The 19200-nt window shown below is 38.5% G+C and overlaps 1 protein-coding gene across 1 annotated transcript in view; it reads right to left on the bottom strand.

Moving 5' to 3' along the window:
* The window catches only part of ADAMTSL3 (ADAMTS like 3), a 171311-nt gene that overhangs the window by 70403 nt on the left and 81708 nt on the right, over positions 1-19200 (bottom strand). The window contains exons 6-7 of the mRNA XM_053987886.1: positions 16438-16674; positions 3281-3407 (exon numbers count right to left, since the gene is read on the bottom strand). Coding sequence (XP_053843861.1) covers positions 3281-3407; positions 16438-16674 — 364 coding nt within the window. The remainder of the gene's footprint in view (positions 1-3280; positions 3408-16437; positions 16675-19200) is intronic.

Below are 19200 nucleotides of genomic sequence, written 5' to 3'. Positions count from 1 at the left end.
AAGGAAAATCAAACAGTTACAAAGCCATCCCCAGTGAAAGCTTTTATAAGAAGCTCTTTAGCAAAACATTAAGAAAAGCAAAACTTGCAAGTATCTGAAACCAGACTGGGACAAGTCCATGTCTTCAACTTCACCCCCCATTGAACCAGCATCTTCTCTTCTTTGTTGGTATCCAAATCAGAATATTTTTGACCATTTCTGGCTAACAATAGTGCAGAAAGGAGATATGAGGGCCCAATCCTACAATTTTTCCGTGTGCACAAAGTGCAGTAGAGTTAATGGGAGTTCCATGCATTTAGTACTAGAAACTTCAGGTCCATGATATCTCATTTCCCAGTGGGATGGTACATTTTACAACCTATTACACTTTTTGTTTGAATATCGTTAGTCAAACCTTTAATCATTTTACCAGAATGTTAGAATCTGGCTTGCTGACAGAAGTTTAACTTACTTTGTCTTTCAAAGGCAATTAAGTGTTAGTGGAAAAAATAAACCTTTGAAATAATTGTTCCTTTCATATTTGCAAAACAGTAAGCTCTCTTTCACTGCTGTTTAACTTTCTGATCAAAGACATTAACTTAATGTAAAAACATATAAAAAAGATAATAAAACAAAATTAGTCCTTCATGAGAAATCATTTGCTATCAATGCCTAAATTCCTTTGTTTTAAAATAAAGCCTGAGATAACCAAGCACTTTATTTTCTCTTATGCATCTTTTTTATACTAAAATCTTTGGCTCTTGCTTTCCTTCCAGTTCTTTAATTTGCTTCATTGAACAGTAAAATTTATATCCTGCTCACAGCCTTAAGCTCCCTCTTAAATACATTTCTGTCATGCGTCGATATTTTCTCAACACTAGTTCTGAAAGCTTCCAAATGACTCTTTGGAAGATGATGTGCCTCCCTTCACTGATATTTTACCACAAAGAAAGGATGGCTTTATTTCCACATTTCATTCACACACAGGATGATTATATGGAACTCATTGCATAGTGTTGAACAATTTGACCCAAAATATATTTTGGCACCATCACAATAACCAAGAAAAACATCGAGTTCTGAATTTAGTAGCATGTGTACTGTTTTGCTTATGCCAGTGGTAATTCATTCATATCATCCAGCCTACTGCAGTGCAAGATAAACCCAAAACTTGGCAAAACTGACATCTCTCCTCAGAATAGTCTTTCTTGGTCTTTAATTTTAAGGTACTCTTAAGGAGACACTGAGTTATGACAGAGGAAACAATTAACCATGGGCATTCTTCAGAGCCTTCAAGGCAATGGGAGACCTTCCACCAAGTGATGTCAGCTCTTACCTGAGCCAGAATACCACAAGTGAAATTAATATTTTCTGTCACAAAATGTCAGTTTCAAAACCAGATCCCTTTTACCACTTTGTCTTTACTGCACTTCTATTCTAAGCAGCAATTAATTGTGAAACTTTTTCATGAACTATCCAATCAGAGTCACCAATCCAAAAAGTTTATTTGGACTGCCTTAGAACTAGCTATGGTGTCCCCAGGAATCATACTTCTCCAGGAGAATCTCTGGTGCTGTAAAGCTGGAATAGACAACACAAATCCCTTCAATTCCAGCTGACCTTCACATTAGAAAGGGAAAGAGCTATTTTGTGCATATATATCCCTAAATATCTGTATCTATCTATATATAGACACAAAACAAATACAACTTGGAGACACTACAAAAGTATTTGCTTTACAAGGGCTTGATCTATGCTGACCAGAAGCTCTGAGTCTTTGATATGGCAAATGCATAAAATGTGGCCCCCCATAAAAATTCTTTTTCAGCTCATTGTAAGCATTCAAGACATTTTCTCACTCTTTCATCTATAAATTACTGAACTATACTCTCCCATCTATAAAAAAGACTTTTAGTCAAAGCAATGCAAAAGCTAACACTGATAAACCATCTAATATGTAAAAAAGGCTCTTTGACTTGTGGAAAATTATCCTGTGACTTTACAAGCTGCTGGCCCACAACCAGACACTTTTCAATGTAGATTGTCTTAGCTATACATGTGTATTGAATTACAGAAATTATGCTCCTGCACAGTGGTACCCAACACCCTTACAGGACACCACACTGCAAAGCAATGAACATTGAGATAACAAATAAACTACTCCAAGTTACATCCAAACTGAAGCATACTGCAAACAGTGGCATAAAAAACCCCATGGGAATAGTTATATATACTGCAATAAGATTTTAGCATGATTCAATATACAAAGCTCATTCAAAATCAGAGCACAAGTGAAATCTTTGCAGGCTGAAATACAACAGTATTAAAACATAGGCAGCTGCCAGAGGCAGGTGCTTCATCCATTAAAAAGAAAAGCTGGTTGCATTTGAACTTTGAGCACTGACTTTAAGAGCACCCTTCTATCTGGTGACTTTGCAGGAAGGTAATTAACCCCAAAGGCCTCATGTCCATGTGACAAATGCTCGTGACAAATACACACTGTGAGTTCAGAAAAAGAAAAAATTATGTCAGGCAACTATTCATATGATAAACACATGTGACATGTTCTATGACATTCCAGGGAGCATCATCTGTGAGGGTGGAGAGCACCAGTGTCAGAGGGGAGTCTTTGTTTGGAAAACCCTGCCTGCATATCAAAACAGACAGACTCTTCAGACTCCAGTAAAGGGTCTATTTCCAATACCCTTCCTCTTTCATATTTTATATTTTCAATATTACTGAGACCTACAGAGTTACACCCAGTAAGATGTTAAGATGGAAGTATTAACCCCTTTCACTTTGTGCTTTTTGTACCATATAAGTAATAACTTGCCCCTGAAGTTCAACTGTCATCAGACACCACAAAAAACCAACCCCCCCTCCAAAAAAAAATATCAAAGTTAATTTGAAAACCAGGTACTTACAAGCACAGACCACTATTTCCATAAAACCATCTATAAGATATTTCCATGGATTAAAAACATTGCTGCAGCATCACATATACTGCAACATGAGGATACCCTCTAAAATAAGATGTGCATCTTGATGGTTATTCCTGATAGAACGAATTGAGTTGCTCTATTAAAAAAATGCATATCTCAAATTCTTTCCTAACTATACCCTAATGTGTGGTATCCCTCTCGGAATTTCAGTAGACTAATCTAGCACAGACTTTAGAATAAGTAGCTTTGTAAAACTGCAAACAAGTATATGGCTAAAAGGTCACTGCAATAGGCATGCTAATTTACAAACAGAAAACACAGTCAAGGAGAAATTACCATAGGATCAATTTGCAACCTACTTTTTTCTGGTGAGACATGTGCCTTAGCTTGTCCCCTCACAAGCCTGCATGTTGAGCCATCTCCTGCACAGATTCCACAGTTGTCTTCCTTGGCATTGCTCCCAAGTTGTCGATCACAGCCTACTGCCTGCCAACATCAACACCACAGTCAGAAGGAGGGCAAAGCTGTAGTAGACATGCTCAGGTTTCTGGAATTTTATTTATTATGTTATCCTTTTGATTTTATGAGTTGGCCTCATTCTATCAAAGCATATCTTGCCATTTAGGGTTTTAAAAGCATGCTGTCATTTCCATGATTTTAATGATGAACCACAACAACTGATATATTAAGCTATTCAAGCATAGGAAATACATGAATCTGTTTCCCACTACTTATGTGAATGAATACCATTGAGCATTATTCTTTCCAAGACAAGGCATAACTATGTTATTTACAATTTGGTTTTCATCACCTGTTTAATTATGCCTGAGAAAGGATAAATGCAATTAAATAATCCAAGTTAAAAATTTAAAGGGCACTCAGCCTTCAGCTTCATAGACAGGGAGTTGAAGGCAGTGCTAACATTCTAGTGTCTTGGCTATTCAGAATTTAACTGGCACTTCTGTAGATCTATTTGCCATTTACATCAATGTCAATTATATACACATTTGCTAATCAGCTTTTAAAAAACTTGGACGATTCACTTCTCACCTTCGGATTTTTTCTGGTTTATGAATATAAGACCCATTCTATAAAACTTTCCAAAGATTATTATAAAATACCCAAACTTAAACACTGCCAAAAATTCAAAAAGCAATTTAAAGAAAAAACCCTGTCAACTGAAAACCCTCCAAATTATAATGAAAACATTTTTCCACTTTTTTCCTTTTCTGCATATCAGTCAACTCCACAAGAAAGATGGGAGTGAGAATGGAAAAACAAATAATAGACAAAATTGACTAAAAGTACCTTGGTGAATGGAAGAGAAATATTTGGCCTCAACTATCTTACTCTTCACCATTTCATAGAAGAATTTTTCAGAGAGTACCACGTGCTCAACAATGTGGTAAAAAGCTGATCTCCAGCTTCACGTTTTCTCAAGTCAGCCTACCTGCCTCTTACATTCACATATCCCTGAGAAGGGCAGCTAATTTGTCATGGGTGTATATATTTAACGAAAATCCAAACTGACAAATGGATAGAAAACCCTCTGGAAACTCAGAGTTAAAAGCAGTGCTAGAATTCTGAAACTGGCCAGCACACGCCTCTTCCTATATAAAAATGCTTGGAAGGGGCAGTGTCAGCTGCCAAGATCCACTGCATCTGTGCCGTGCCAGAACTGACACACGATCCCCTTGGAGAGGTGAGGATCCAGTCCACACGTAAGAGGCAGGGCTGGGTCCTCCAGTCTGAGTCAACACACACACACAGACACACAAATCACACACATCCACTGCCAAACACGGAGAAATGCAATCTCAAAGTTTCACATGTCTGTGGAAAAGAAAACAAAGTAGCCCCACCTCCCCCTTCAGCCCCTCTCCCTTATTTTCCCAATTCCCTACAGCCTGAATTCCCTTTAGAGGAGGGCATTTATGGGGGCAGCTTACAATCCTTCACTTGAGAGACCTGCAGGGAAAACATCTCCTCCCTAAGGGCTTCAGATTCACCAGAGAAACCTACATTAGCAGCAGGAAATCATTTTATTCCTGCAGTTGAAGGGGACCTTAATTCTAGCCCAGCAAGGAATTAATTTTAAAAATAAATAAGCCACTTAACATTAACAGTAAATCATTTCAGTTTTAACAAAAACTTAGTTGCAAAAATAAAACAAATGTACACACGTGTGAACTCAGACCATCTCAGAACAGGTGTTTATTTACCACACAGAAGGCATGGGGGAACACTGTACTGAAATTTAGGCATGGATTACAGATTAAAGTATTTGCACTTGAAGTTGTCTTTAGCATTAGCTCTGGGTTCATTATTGAGGCTCAGAAAAACATAAAAAGAAAAAGGTTGCAAACAAATGACTATAAACAAGTCTATCTTCACACGTTATAAACAATTAACATTGAGAAATTAATGAAAACACCATTTAAGAAACAGAAACTGACCGGGCCACACTGAATCAGAAAGCAGATGAAATTTCATGGCACATAATAATACAGTGCTCGACATATTTGCCTCAGCATTGACAACTCTTTCAGTTCCCAGCTCCACAGCAGACTTTCTTTTCTGACCTTTGAAAACCCCTGTGCTTTTCCATTCCATCCATGGAAGGTGTCTAACTGCAGTTCCCCAGCTGAGAGAGATGTTGCATGAATTAATCTTCTAAAGTTTGTGAAGCATGCAGATGGTGCAGTGATGGAGACCATAACAGCATCTGAGTCTATATTTGGAAGACTTTTAAAGTTCTTACTGCTCTCCACTGATTCTCCTGCCCTTACTCACATAAAGCTACTACTAGAACGTGGAGGTAAATTGTATCACTGCAAGTGTAATCTCCCCACAGATGTCTCAAATGCATCTCCATTTCATACTGTAATCTCCTTCTCTAAATATTAAAAAACTGTTTATTCACTCATCAATTAATTTCAAAGGGAAAAATAAGCTCCACATTGTGATACCCTGTGTGGAAAAGTGATTTTTTTTTCTTAGTTTAAGCTCTTGCATATTTGTAGGCTACAGATGCTGCAAGTCTTTAGTGGGAGGAGGGCACTGAGCAAGCAGAGCAAGAGCAGCCCATTAGGGCCCAACATGACAATAACAAACATCCAGACTGGGCTCTCACACACAGCCCCTGTGAACACAAACACCCACTGGGTGTAACAAAAATCACACAACTGTGCAAACACAAGGCATTATTGTGTCCTACATGGAATGCACAAAAAGATAATCAGCACAGCAGCATACTTTAGAGGACTGTTTCATATAGTATTATTGCTTATTTTTTAATAATACACAAATGCCACAGAAATAAAACAGGAGTGCTAGCTGCAAGGGATTTGGATGTGGGAAAAGGTTTACAGCTCCCCTGGCAGCAAAGGTGGTGTGTTCAGCTAGATGCATTCACCCTCTGCAGATTTCCTTCCCAGATTATGTTTACATCAGCTGTTACAAATATGAATATCAAGCAATGATATCTGGGAACACAATTTAGAAAACAACTCAAATTATAATCACAATTTTGACTTGCAGTGAGCGTAGAATCTCAGATTTTGTTTAACGTGAAGGACCCAAAAATTTCACAGGTTTTTAAGTGACAAGCCACAAATTTAGAGCTAATTCAAGCAGGAATCTTAATGAGTGAACACTGGGATGGGACGTATTTCAAAGCTCAGAGTCTAGAGCCAACCTTTTTTATCTGTTTGTAAACCCTTGATCAGGTATGTCTCAGGTGAGCTGAACAGCCACAGATATCACCAGAAGAGGAAGCTGTAAGGTACAGCCTTGGAAACTGGGTCTCAAAAGCACATGGCGTTGTGACACAAAATATTATGAATTTAAGGTATTCATATTTTATCCAATAACTACTGGAGGGGAAAAAAGAGTGATGAAACATTTTGAAGACAGTAAATTTGGTTATTTGCAAATAAAGCTGCAACGAGGACAAGAAAATGAAAAATGGCAACAGCCTTCCTCAGCTCACGCTGCACCTCAGCCAGCCAAAGAAGCTGATGATTTTCACAATTAAAGCATTTTGTGGGATTAATTTACCCTACATTGCTTGTTGTTTACAGAGCAAAGGGATCAGCTGTAAATATTACAGGCAGACTGGGAAAACATCTGCAGGCTTTTAGGGCATAGTCAGAAATAATATTAAGTGATTTTAACATAGGCTGAATAAATGAAACAAGTGATAACACAAACTGTGTAATGGAAGGGTTGGGACCCAATGAATTTAAGAAATTTGTAATCATAAATATCATCATTCCAAAAAACAATACAGGTATTTTAATGACCATGTTGTAATTGAGCTCCTCAGACAGCAGGGAGAATGTTCACCAATATTTAACAAAACAAACAGCAAGTAGAAATTTAATATAAGAAGAATATTGAGGAAATTAGCAGTTTGTGAATTTATAAAATTGTCCATGGTGGGGTATCAATAAATTTGTATATGGCAGGATTATTTTCAGAAACAGGTCTCCAATCCATTACTATTTTTGGACAGAACTTGAATACATTACTTGTCTGTTCTTACAAAGGGAAAAAAAAAAAAAGAAACATGAAAAAGAATTATATAGTTTACAGAATTATATAGATTTTTCTCACACACAGCTCAGATAGAAAGCATCTGGTTAAGCACTGAACAAAACCACTCATCTGCTTCAACAAACCTTAGCATGGCAGTGCTGTGGTGAAAGACAACCCTGAAGGGTGTTAAATCCTTTGGAGCATGCTTAGAATAGTTCATGTAGGTTCAGAAAGGCAAAGGAAGAGCAAAAGGTCAGGGTATAAAATACAGTAATATAGATGAAAGAGAAGAATGAAATCACTGCTGATATGTGAAAGTGGCTATGGAATATTAAAAATATTTTTGCAAATATGAATCCGAAAATCACTCAGAAGTTCATGTAAAGCTGTTTCTTTAGGTCATATTCAATTAGTAGTGTTTCAACTGAGGAATTGGACTTAAAGAAATTCATGTAGCACATTAATTTTGATTTGTGAAGGTCCAAGAATAATCTGTTATATTCAAAAAGCTTCCTTTGTTGAGATGTTTATAATTAAGTATGATAAGAAAACTGACAGGACTGCAAGGTGACAGAATTTTAACTGAAATTCCAATATGGTAAAAAAGCACCATAGTGAAAAACAAGGCAAACCCCACCCACACCCTCCCTCCCTCCTTTCAGAGACTTCTCTTAATAAGTATAAACACAAACATGGACTGGAATTGCCAGTGCAGAATGCGATACAGAATTAACTTTCAAAATTTCAACATTTGCTTGTTACACCATTGCTTTAGCCCTTCTAAATTCAATTTCAATTATTCAAAAAGTTTTCTGGAATGCCAATGACTCAAGATAATATACTTGAAATAAATAAGTTGAATACACACCTACACTTTATAAGATTAAAATATTTATTTCAGAGACGAGTAAAACCAGACATCTCTGCATCATGTAAGTGTTAAGTGTCATTATTACTATCAAAAGCATGAAATCATATCCAGCAATATAGATAATTATAAATAATATTTCTCTTTCAAAGTGAGATTTCCCCCTTCTAGGGTCCTCTGGAGCCAAAGATCCAGGTATAGCCAGAAAAAACAAATATTCTAGATTCTCCTAATAGAAGCAGTCACAAAAGAATAAATCACTGCTATTTTTATTTGTGACAGATACATAAATTCTATAAAACATTAAAACTGAAGCTGCACTAGTGCCATTATTTTTCTATCTACTGTCTTAGACTAAGCTCTTTAGCAGACACACCATTTAAATATTCAGCAATATGTTTGTTAAATACTAAATAATTTCCTACTTTGACTAAGAAATTTATTATTGATTCAGGCTCTCATTTATCAGTGATTCCATTAAAATTTTTAGGTAAGCTTCTGTTTTGTAGTGTTCTATGTTTGCTTGAGGGACTGGCAACTCAGTGTCAGGGAGTAATGCCTTTTTATTAATGTGATTTGGTTTAACAAAATGAAAACAGAAAATCAATTCAACTATATCTCAGTATGACATAATTACTATCCCCCTACAGCTGCTGAGCAAACCCCCAGCTGCCAGGAAACCCCAGCTGGAGGCTACTCTGGATACATTTCTATTCATGTGCTTCCAGTGGCCCGGCTGTTTCAAAGGATGCACAAAACGTGTACTCCAGGACCAACCTGCAAGTGGAATTTCAGCTCAAACCTCCAGATGGCATTTAGTGAAATTCAGCTGAAGCAGAAAACCCACCAAATCATTTATGGGGAGGTGCCCAATGTGCTTAACATGTCAAAGAGGTACAGTATTTCTGCTGAGCAAGGAACTGACTGCAGAATGCACAAATGGAGATGATAATTGTACTTCTCACAAGAATGTGATAAGAGTTACTGCACAGGAGATCCTTCCCTTCAAGGGCTGAACAGTCTGTAATTATCTCAGTACATGTCGTCCAGTGGTTTTTATTTTAAAATTGGCCACCAGCAGATCTGAAAGGTGGCAAAGGCTTTGTGTCCCAGGTGCAAGTGCCTTCCACTGCCTTTAAAATTTGTCAAGATTTGCAAAATATAGTGTGAAAATAAACTGTTACACCAAGTATATCCAACTTAGTGATCTGACTGCCCAGCCACCAGGACAGCAGCATTTGGACTTCTATAAACCAAATTATTTATTTCAGGCTTACAAGAGTTGAGAACTAAGATAAAAATGGAATCAGAACATCTACATACTTATAAAGGTTGTCAGCATTGCCCAAAATACAATATAATCTCCAAATTACTTCTGACAAAAATACCCTTTCCAAGTTTTGTGACTTGACTAAGAAAGGACATGTTTTATTTCAGTATTTACTAGTAAAGGAAGAAAACAGTGAAAAACTCTAACATGCTTAAAAAGACAAATCTCTATTGCAGTTTATTAGAATCACTCAGCAGGGAAAATGAAAATCCTCTGCGTCTTGCTCAGAGAAAAGGGATTTCTATTTCCAAAAACACAGACACTCACAAAATCCAAAACTCAGAGAAATTAAGGTTGTGCTTCATTGCACAGTTGCATGTTCTACGAGAGTACAGAGATCTCATTGCATCAATGTCAGCTATTTGCTGCATTTTCCCCTGCTCTACTTGTCTTAGCACAGAATCCAGCACAGGCAGATGTCAGGACTGACTGTATCCACACAACAAATAACTAATTTTAAATATGGCTATGGGAATTCATTGTAATAAAAATGAATGAAAAAACTGTCATGTGAAAATCCTGCTCTCCCTTGGTCAATATTTTCCATGTCTCTTTGCCCTGCAGTAAAACCTTGCTGTCATTCAAAGTCCATCTATTCATGGACTTTGCAATCTCTGCTCACATCCTTCACTTCATGATAGCTTCAGCCTGCACTTTATTCCTACACAGATAAAATATGTCCCCGAGAGAACATAAAAAAAAAAGCTCCCACTGTCTCTTTCCCATGCTCATCATCCACAAGTAATTGATTCTGACAAGCAGAGGGAGAGATACCAGAACATCCCTCCAATTAAGCAAGTTATTTCTTTTTTTTTTTTTTTTTTCATTTACTTTAAAAGTAGGGTGGAATCTTAGCTTTCAAGCAGCACTTTCAAACTCTAGTTTATCCTCACTGAGGATTTATCTTGGTCTGAAGTCTGATGATTTTATCTGAGTCATGATTTTCTTCTCACATGGTCCTGTCTCACAACTCTTCAGTTATGTCTGAGCTAACAAAGGCCTGATTGTGGCACGGGTTCTCACATCTCTGGAATCAAACCAGCCCAGGACAGTAGCAGCCCAGACAAGCTGACACAGGCTTCAGCATGTGCTAATTAACAGAATAAAGCCCCTCCAGGCTCAGGCCAACAGTGACCTTCCCAGCCCATCTCCTCCCAGCCCACGAAGCTGCAGTCCCAGCTGCCAAGGTGAATGGGCAGCAGCTGTGCTGGGAGGAGGAAAACTTCCTCTCTTTGAGGATTTCCAGTTCCTCACAGGTAAGAAATCAGGCAAAGTGTGTCAAAATGCAAACCTCAGAACTGAGGTGTAAAATAAGTCAGAAGAGCTTCCATGGAGCGTCTCCATGATGCTCAAATTCCCGAGCCATCCATACCGAGGAAAAGAATGTAAAGCAATAAAAAATAACCCAGAAAATAAAAAAATACAGTACATAAAATTCACTGCATACTAAAGGGCTCCTAAAAAGACTTTCCACATATTTCTGCTGACACTTTATATCTGAAGGCAAGAGGCTAAAGAGTGTTCCACAACTCTGTAAATCCACTTCCATCAAATAAAACAAACTGCTTCCAAAACCTTTAACTCTTACTACAGGATCTGTCACATGCTAGAGGAGCTGAGATATTATAGGACCACCCAGCAGGAGCAAGTACCCTTTCCCACATGGTCTCCATTTAAAAAAACACACATATACACAGCCAGAGGATAGGACACAAACTCCCAGTGAGCTTCTTGTTTGTGAGAACACTTTCAGAAAAGAAATCAGTACATGAAATCAAATTACTTTGCTCCTTTTCTGGCTGGGTTCAGTCAAATCTGCCTTGCTTGGTGAAGTTAGCCCTGGGGGATTTGAAGGTTACTAAGGCTCTACTTCAAGATGACACCCGAATCATGAGTTTTTCTGCTATCACTGCTCACATGATTTAGGTCTTTGCTAGGCTGGGAAGTAAAGTCACATTTGCACTCAGCTCACTAAAACAAAATAAAACTTGGCAGTGAATCACTTATGAACAAAGAAGTATAGATAAGACACTGGAGATCAGAAAAAAACCCACTACTCATCTGACAAGAAAGGATAAACTTCCACAGTAAGAAATCCCTATGGAGAGCATTCTCCATAAGAAACAGTAGGAGAGAGAATAAGATAAGACCTGACAAGAAACACCAGTTTCTAGCAGAAGTGGGAAACTGCAAAATAAAAACAAGTGATCCCAAAAACCTTTTCAGTGTCTGAGAGCATCTTGTTATTATTATTTATTTATAAAAGCCCACCACCAAGTTGCCAACAATGTCATCACAAGGGAACCACTACACCAAGGTGGGCAGTGACATTCAAAGGGGACAAGTGCAGCCCTTGAAGGGTGGTTCCATGATCTGCTGGCCTGGGCAGTGCCAAGAGCTTCCATGGATGAGAAACCAACCCCCTGAGGCTAGGGAGGGTGACACTGACAGGTCAGTAGGATGTGGCAGCCCCTGCTTAGCTCAGCCCCATCCTCCAGTGGGGCTCCTGGAGAGCCACCAACATCTCCCAGCTGAGCTGCAGCTGGAGCTCCCCACTCCCAGTTTTATGCCCCCTGTCACACGTGTGCAGTCACATGGAATTATTTATATGTAGCTCTGAGAGCCAGAAAGTTTTGTTGGATCTCCCTGAGTGACTGCCAGTCTTTCTGGGCAGGGTCCAACTTGCCAGCTCTGGTGCAGTAACAGGTAGACAGAGTGCAGGCATCTACACCTTCATGCTCCAAAATGCACTTTACTCTGTGCATTTGCTAATTAGTGGTACCCAGGAAAGAATGCCAGGTTTAGTACACTGTAACAGCTGGCTTGACACAGAGCTACCTCAAAATCAATTCTTCCTATGAATCACTCAAAGGCTAAAAAGAAGAAAAAGGCAGCACAGACTTTTTTTGTAATTTTTAAATATTAAAAAAAAAGGATCAAGAGTAAGTATTAATTTTGGGGGAAAAAAGGTGCTTTTTAACAGCTATTCAAGAATTAACTACTCAGACTAACGTGTGTTAGAAACATGTCTGCAGTAACACAGCATGGAAAGGAAACCTTCCTTTCTAAGTCTCTGCGCACCAAACCTCCTGTGCATCTTGAGCAGTCCTTAAACATAATTACAGGCAAAAAAGAAATGTATGTGCAGGAACCAAAAGAGAAAGGACATAAAACAAACAGTTTGAGAAAGCAACTCTCAGGATAAAAGGAGTCAAGATTCAGAAAAAAATTATAATCTGCTACAATTTTAAGTTTAAAATACAAACAAAGTTTATAAAAAAAAAGAAGTGCAAGAGTCTTCCAAGAGCTTACAGAAACTGTTTTCAATGAAAACTCTGACAGACATTTACATCCAGCACAAGAGTGCTTTGGTGGGGAGTGATACCTACTCGCCAAAAGATGAATGTGGCAGAGGAGAGCGAGCATGGCAGAAGTTGATGGCGCTCCCCTTGACATGTGGGATGTGTTCTGATGTCAGCTAAATTTATGCCATATGCTACAAGGCACAGTGTAGTGTCTGCCTTTTTTGGAACGCAAACAACTTGCTGACACTAAATGGAAAGTTCACTGCAGGATTTACATCATCCTTGACCTAATTGTGACAGCCTAGGACAGAACTAGTCAGGCTGCTCCTCAGGACTCCAGATTTTTTGGGTGATGCGTGTATTTGTTGTCCAAACATATTACTCCATATTAGGAAAATTAGCACTGTAACCATTTCAGGTGCTGGCACAAGTAACACCCCATTCTGCATTCTGGTAGAAAAAAAGTAGGTCTGCACAAATTAAAAACAAAACCCAAGAAGAGGCAGGGCCCCAAAGCAGGCAGAGTGACTGGGTAAATGTTGCCCACATATGTGTCTGACATGCAGATGTTTTTAAATGTCTCCACCCACAGCCAGATGGGCACAGCAGGAACACATTATATGAAAAAATGTTTGGGGAGTTATGCAGAGACTAGAAAAAATATCAGAAGTGTGAAAATCCTGCAAGTGAAGTTTTGACCTGTCCCCATTTAACACAACAGCCCCAGATATTTGGGTTGATAACAGAAGCAGGGCAGTAGCAAACTAAAACATGATCAAATGGTTTGACTGAGTTAAGCCTTAAGCAACCCCAAAATATCTTACTAATTTTCCCAATAAACCTTTCCCTGTCCCGCTATCTTTAGATTTCACCTCCTGTAAAGCCTGATCAGGCTCCTATAGCACTCCTATTCAAAGTGCAGCTTTGTCATCTCACAGTTTTCTTTGACAGAGCTAATTTAGCCTGATTTGCTTGGTAGGGGAAGTACAAAGGATCAGAACTGAAGCTGGAGTACAAGAATTCACCATCTTTGGAAATTCAACTGCTGCCAAGGTGAGAGCTTGAACAAGAGGCAGAATTAGTGATGCAGCCCACCATAGCAGGAACCAGAACACAGACAAAAGTGAAATCATGTTGGGGAAGAGGGGAAGTTGAGTCAACTTTGAGACAATAAATGAGCAAAACCAGCACCAACCTCCTTTACAGAAAGTCTTTGGTGCTCCCAGGCACAGAAGTGAAGATCCCCACATCAGCAGTGTGATGTGCTCATTTAGATGGCTTAGCTGTAAAAACCCTTGCCAAGCAATTTGCTGGTTGTGCCAATTACATGTCAGAACCCACCAGACAGATCTTACAGCAACAATTGTGGAGAATCACAACTGTGCTGTCTCTCTTAAGAGCAGTTGACTAAATAACCATGTTTTTCTGGGAAAGATTAGGTGTCAATTTGTTTTCTTTTCCTGCTCAAACAGGAGTAGCACAAAGCTCTGTGTTGGTTTCTGAGGAAGACCCCTCCTCCCACAGCCCCTTTCACAAGTAAGAAACCTTTCACTCTTCCCCCAAAAGAGGAAAAGATTATTTAAATGAATCTTCATTTAATTTAATTGAATTCTACTGCAGTTTTTTTTATCTTAATAAAATTATCTAACACTAAATTATCAAATATATACTTTAAAAAGTAAAAATTTTCAATTTGTTCAAAAATACCTCAGGGATAGCCAGTGACTTCAAGAAAATAAAGTTAAAACAGTTAATTCTTTATGAGTATCAGCAATAATTTTTTAAAAATGAATAAGTTACAGCACAGAACATTCTAAACATGTTTGTTCCAGGCTTTTTTTCCTGAAGATGTTAACTCACACTGAAAAATATTTTGTGAAATTGGAAGAAATAATTAAAAAAATAAAAATAGGAGACAGAGAAAAGAAATTGATTCTCATCAACAGCGTGAGTTCCAGTTCCTGCTTCTGGAATGATTAATTTCTTCTCCACCACTTCATTTATTCTAAAATGTATTATTACATTTCCAAGCATTTTCTATCATATATACACATGAACATTACAAAATGCTAAGAAGAAACAGTAAAAGCAGCCCTTTTAAATAAACCTCCCAACTGTTCTTCACAAAACTGGATCCACTCTGGGCAAAGAGAATTTTATGCCATGTATGAAGGATGGAAGGAGGTGTTTGAAGTCGCTGTGGGAGACACTGGCACCCCCACAGTGCCCTGAGCACAAGCCCTTAAAGAGCTGCCTTAATCCAGCCTTGCACTCAGGCTGCAATGGGCACAGGCAGCAAAGGCTGCTCTAGAGGCACCTCCTGGAAAAGGCTGGGCAACCCTCCCGGGTAAAAGCCTTTTTATTGGGATAGGAAGCACCACTAAGAACATGGCACAAGAAATACATTATTTGGCAAGTGCTCCCAGAGTGTCTGGAGGTACATCCTATTTCCAACAGAGGGTAACAAACACTGCTGCATCCCACAGTGAAGCACCACTGACAAATGAAGCCTCTCTGTGAGGAATTCTGCTCCAGAGGCAGCAGATGCACCGTGTGTTGACACGACTGGCATCGGAACTGCAGCATACACAGAAGCCACATAAAACCCACAGCAAGGTCCAGATCATATATTAATGTTGCTATAATCCATGCACCAGTCTTCTGCCAAATGTGTCAAATTTTCCTCTATAATAGAGCTATTTTTCTCACTGGGCCATATCCTGCATTTTTGAGTCACACACATTTTAGACATTTAGCAGAGCAACAGCCACTTGCAGAGAAAGAAAACTAATTGCAATAACATGTCCATTCTCTATAAACTGCTCTGTTCATAAAACAAGTTTGCAATATTGCTTTCTTAATGAGACATGGGCAAGGCTAGCAAGCCTCAAATATTGTAACTCTCTGCTTTTACACCAACTGTATAAAGTCAATAGCATAACTAATAAATAATAAATATATCTAGAAATGTAAATTGCCATTTAAAGACTCAAACAATCAGTTCATGCAGACACAACATCCACAGTCACTCATCCATACAACAAGACAGACCTACATACTCACACCTGCCATTATGGGCTGGATCCCATAAAATGTCCAATTTTCTCCTTAACAGAGATTATATGAGAGTCAAAACATAAAATGAAATGGAAGGCTCTGCAATTTCATCACATCCTCACAGATATACTAAATTTCGTAAAGCTATAGCTACAATACCTCGGTTCATTAATTTTTGCATGCATAATTAGAAGAGGAATGAATTTTATTGACCTTTTGTCTATATAAATATCCATGGCTAAGGCAGTCAGGAAGTTCTGTGTCTTCCTGAGAAGGTAATTTATCTACAATCTACTCAGCAGCAATTGCAGATACATCTAAACTGATAAATAGAATGAAAAACAGTCCCAAAGCACCCAATGAAGGGCAAAGGGCCTCTCAACAAAGGCCCCATTTAGAGTCCCACCATGAACATACCTGGCAAATTCCACTGATGCACATATCCAAGGATTCAGTGTTGCAGCGAGTACCATCTAGCACTTTGGGGGCAAGCTCCACAACCAAGTTCTTTCCCAGAGCCTGACATTTCAGGGCACAAGGTGCAGTAGGATCATTATACACAGGGACCCACTCGTAAAAGTGTCCCTGGTATTTGACATCATTGTAGGCAGAGCACTGCTGTGCCCTAAAGTCACCAACATCTGAAGGGCAGTCCTGAAAACAAACCAAAAAATACATTTTTTTTAAACTAGGGAATACTTTGCATTTGCAGTAAAAGTTATCTTATGAATAACACAGATGATCTTCAGGCAGGTTTTGTTCAAGAACTGATCTGCTTTGACAAATACACCACACTACAAAGTTTTACTGTGTGTATTAAAAGAATTTATGTTGTTTAATCCATTGCTTGGAGTGCAAGTACAGAATATCATGAATATTCCAGGAATAACAACATAACTGATATGAGAAGATAATTAAAAATTCTAATTTTTGCAACACCAAGTAGTACAGTTAAAGTCTGGTTCTATAGTAAGAATTAGCTTCTATCTAATCTATATATTTCAAGTAACTACAAGGTGATGTCTGATATTTAGTATTTCTCTTTTCAGTAGCTTTTCCCACTAAAGTATTTCTGAGGCCTCTACACTCATTCATCAATTCATATGTCAGAGTAATGAAAGAGATATTAATGCTACATATAAACAAAAAGAAAATAATTTGTGTAATTAATTGTTCAGTAGTGTTTGAAAAAAGCACAAGATTTAGGAGGAAACACCAGACATGTCAGTGCTTAGTCCGTTAGTCTAATTACAAAGCACCTTCAACTCATGTAAGCAGTAAGGCTTATTTTGTTGGAATAAAATAAACTTCAATTTGGTAGCAATTGTTCCTGTATTTCCAGTTCTAATGAGACAGTTGCCTACCTTCTCCCACACAGTGCCTCAGCATATACAGCTGAAAGACCTGTTCAGTTCAGTATGAGAATTGCTTGATATAAAACATTCTAAAATATTTTTTTCTACATCATGCATTGCACCCAAACAATGATGTTAATATTAAACTATAATGACAGGAATGGAGATGAATACTGATTGATTTGAAAATAATTTTGGTAAAGTACTGGCAAAGGAGTTACTGTGTCAAACAATTCCTCACTGCAGACTTCATCTGAAAGTATGTCCAGTGTCAAAGAGTCCATATGCCAGACTGAAAGGATATTCTTCCAAGAATTCCAACTGCACATCTAAGCCAGATGTGGGGCTGATTTTAGTAAAGTTTTGTTTTCATTGGATGGAAGACTGAAAGATTGTGATGTGTCAGGCAAACTCATGGAACTTATTAGTAAGTATTAGTTAACAATACTGATCCCAAGCACAGCTTCAACCTTATCAGTGAACTGAACCTTCTCTGAATAAATCTGACAAAATAGTAAGTGCATTATACAGGACTGGAGAGTAAAATATACAGGAGAAAGTTTTGAATTTCAGTCCAATGCCACCAACTATATTGCACTCAGTCTGGAGTTTTTTTCACCATGGCAAACAGTAGCCTAGAACTGTCTCTGAACTGGTTGCAAACTACAAAAAATACCTCCTAAAAATCAGTATTCTATCCACTGCCCAACATATGGAGTTTTTGCAGCTGAGCACTGAGCAAGTTACTGAACTTTCCCAGCAAAACTTTTCAGCTCTGTCTAATGCTACGCCTTACAGTGACAATAATTTAGAATGATACTAACACATTTTGTATTATTTTTAATCTGGATGATTCTAGCTTGAGCCATGTTTTTTGAAATGATGGAATAAGACACAGGGAGTATTTTAGCTCTACAGAATCCCTCCAGTGGGAGTTTCTACGAGCATCAAGTAAATACTGTGAGAAGCCACACATATTCACTGCAGTGTCACTCCCCAGAAATTCACCAAGTTTGCACTGGTGTAAATGAGAGCAGAATTTTGGCTCTGACTTATCTGTCACCTCTCATTTTCCACAATAGCAAGGCTAAAAAGCAGAGAGGACTTCGGAGTTTCATATGGATACCATATGCTTCCCTCCCACCAATGCAAACAGGGGAGCAACTAAGGATCAAAAAATAGTAAGTGGACATTAGATTCAGGTAAAGTTAGAAGCAGCACTGGGGAGCAGTGTCACTCAGCCATGCACAGCTACATTTTCATCACAAAGAATTAGAGTACTCTGTCAAGCAGGCAGAGTGATGGCCTTCAGCTGAGCTCTGACAGGCTGCTGTTACAGTCCATTATCACTGGGCCTTGATGCGATGCCAAGACACAAACACCACAAAGTCAGGATGTCAAGCCCATGGTTACTGTATGTTTCTCATTGATTCGACACAATGCAGCTCCTGCCTTCCACTCGCCTCCTGGCTGCTTCAGAGCAAATGAATCCTCATCTCCCTATTCTCTTTTGGCACCTTCAAAGAACCCAAAGTGATTCTGGCAGCTCGATTCACATGGCAGCTCCACCTGCTTTATGTTTGAGCTCTGTGCAAAAGCAGGAGCATAAAAGGAGCATCGCAGGGGGATATCAAAGACCTGAAATTATTATCATTTGCATTATATCAGAGTTTGGACAGCAACCAAGTCCAGATCCCAGTCTTCCAGGGAACAATAAATATTTGTGTAAAGAAAGGAGTTTAAAGAGAAACACAACTAAGCACAGAATGAATGCAATCAAGACAACAAGAGGACTTGTAAACATCAGTTTACTTCCATTAGAGTG

The sequence above is a fragment of the Vidua macroura genome, chromosome 12, assembly GCF_024509145.1.
Source record: "Vidua macroura isolate BioBank_ID:100142 chromosome 12, ASM2450914v1, whole genome shotgun sequence".
NCBI classification, from domain to species: domain Eukaryota; kingdom Metazoa; phylum Chordata; class Aves; order Passeriformes; family Viduidae; genus Vidua; species Vidua macroura.
The sequence above is the reverse complement of the archived record's forward strand: the minus strand, read 5'-3'. Positions and strand labels throughout refer to the sequence as shown.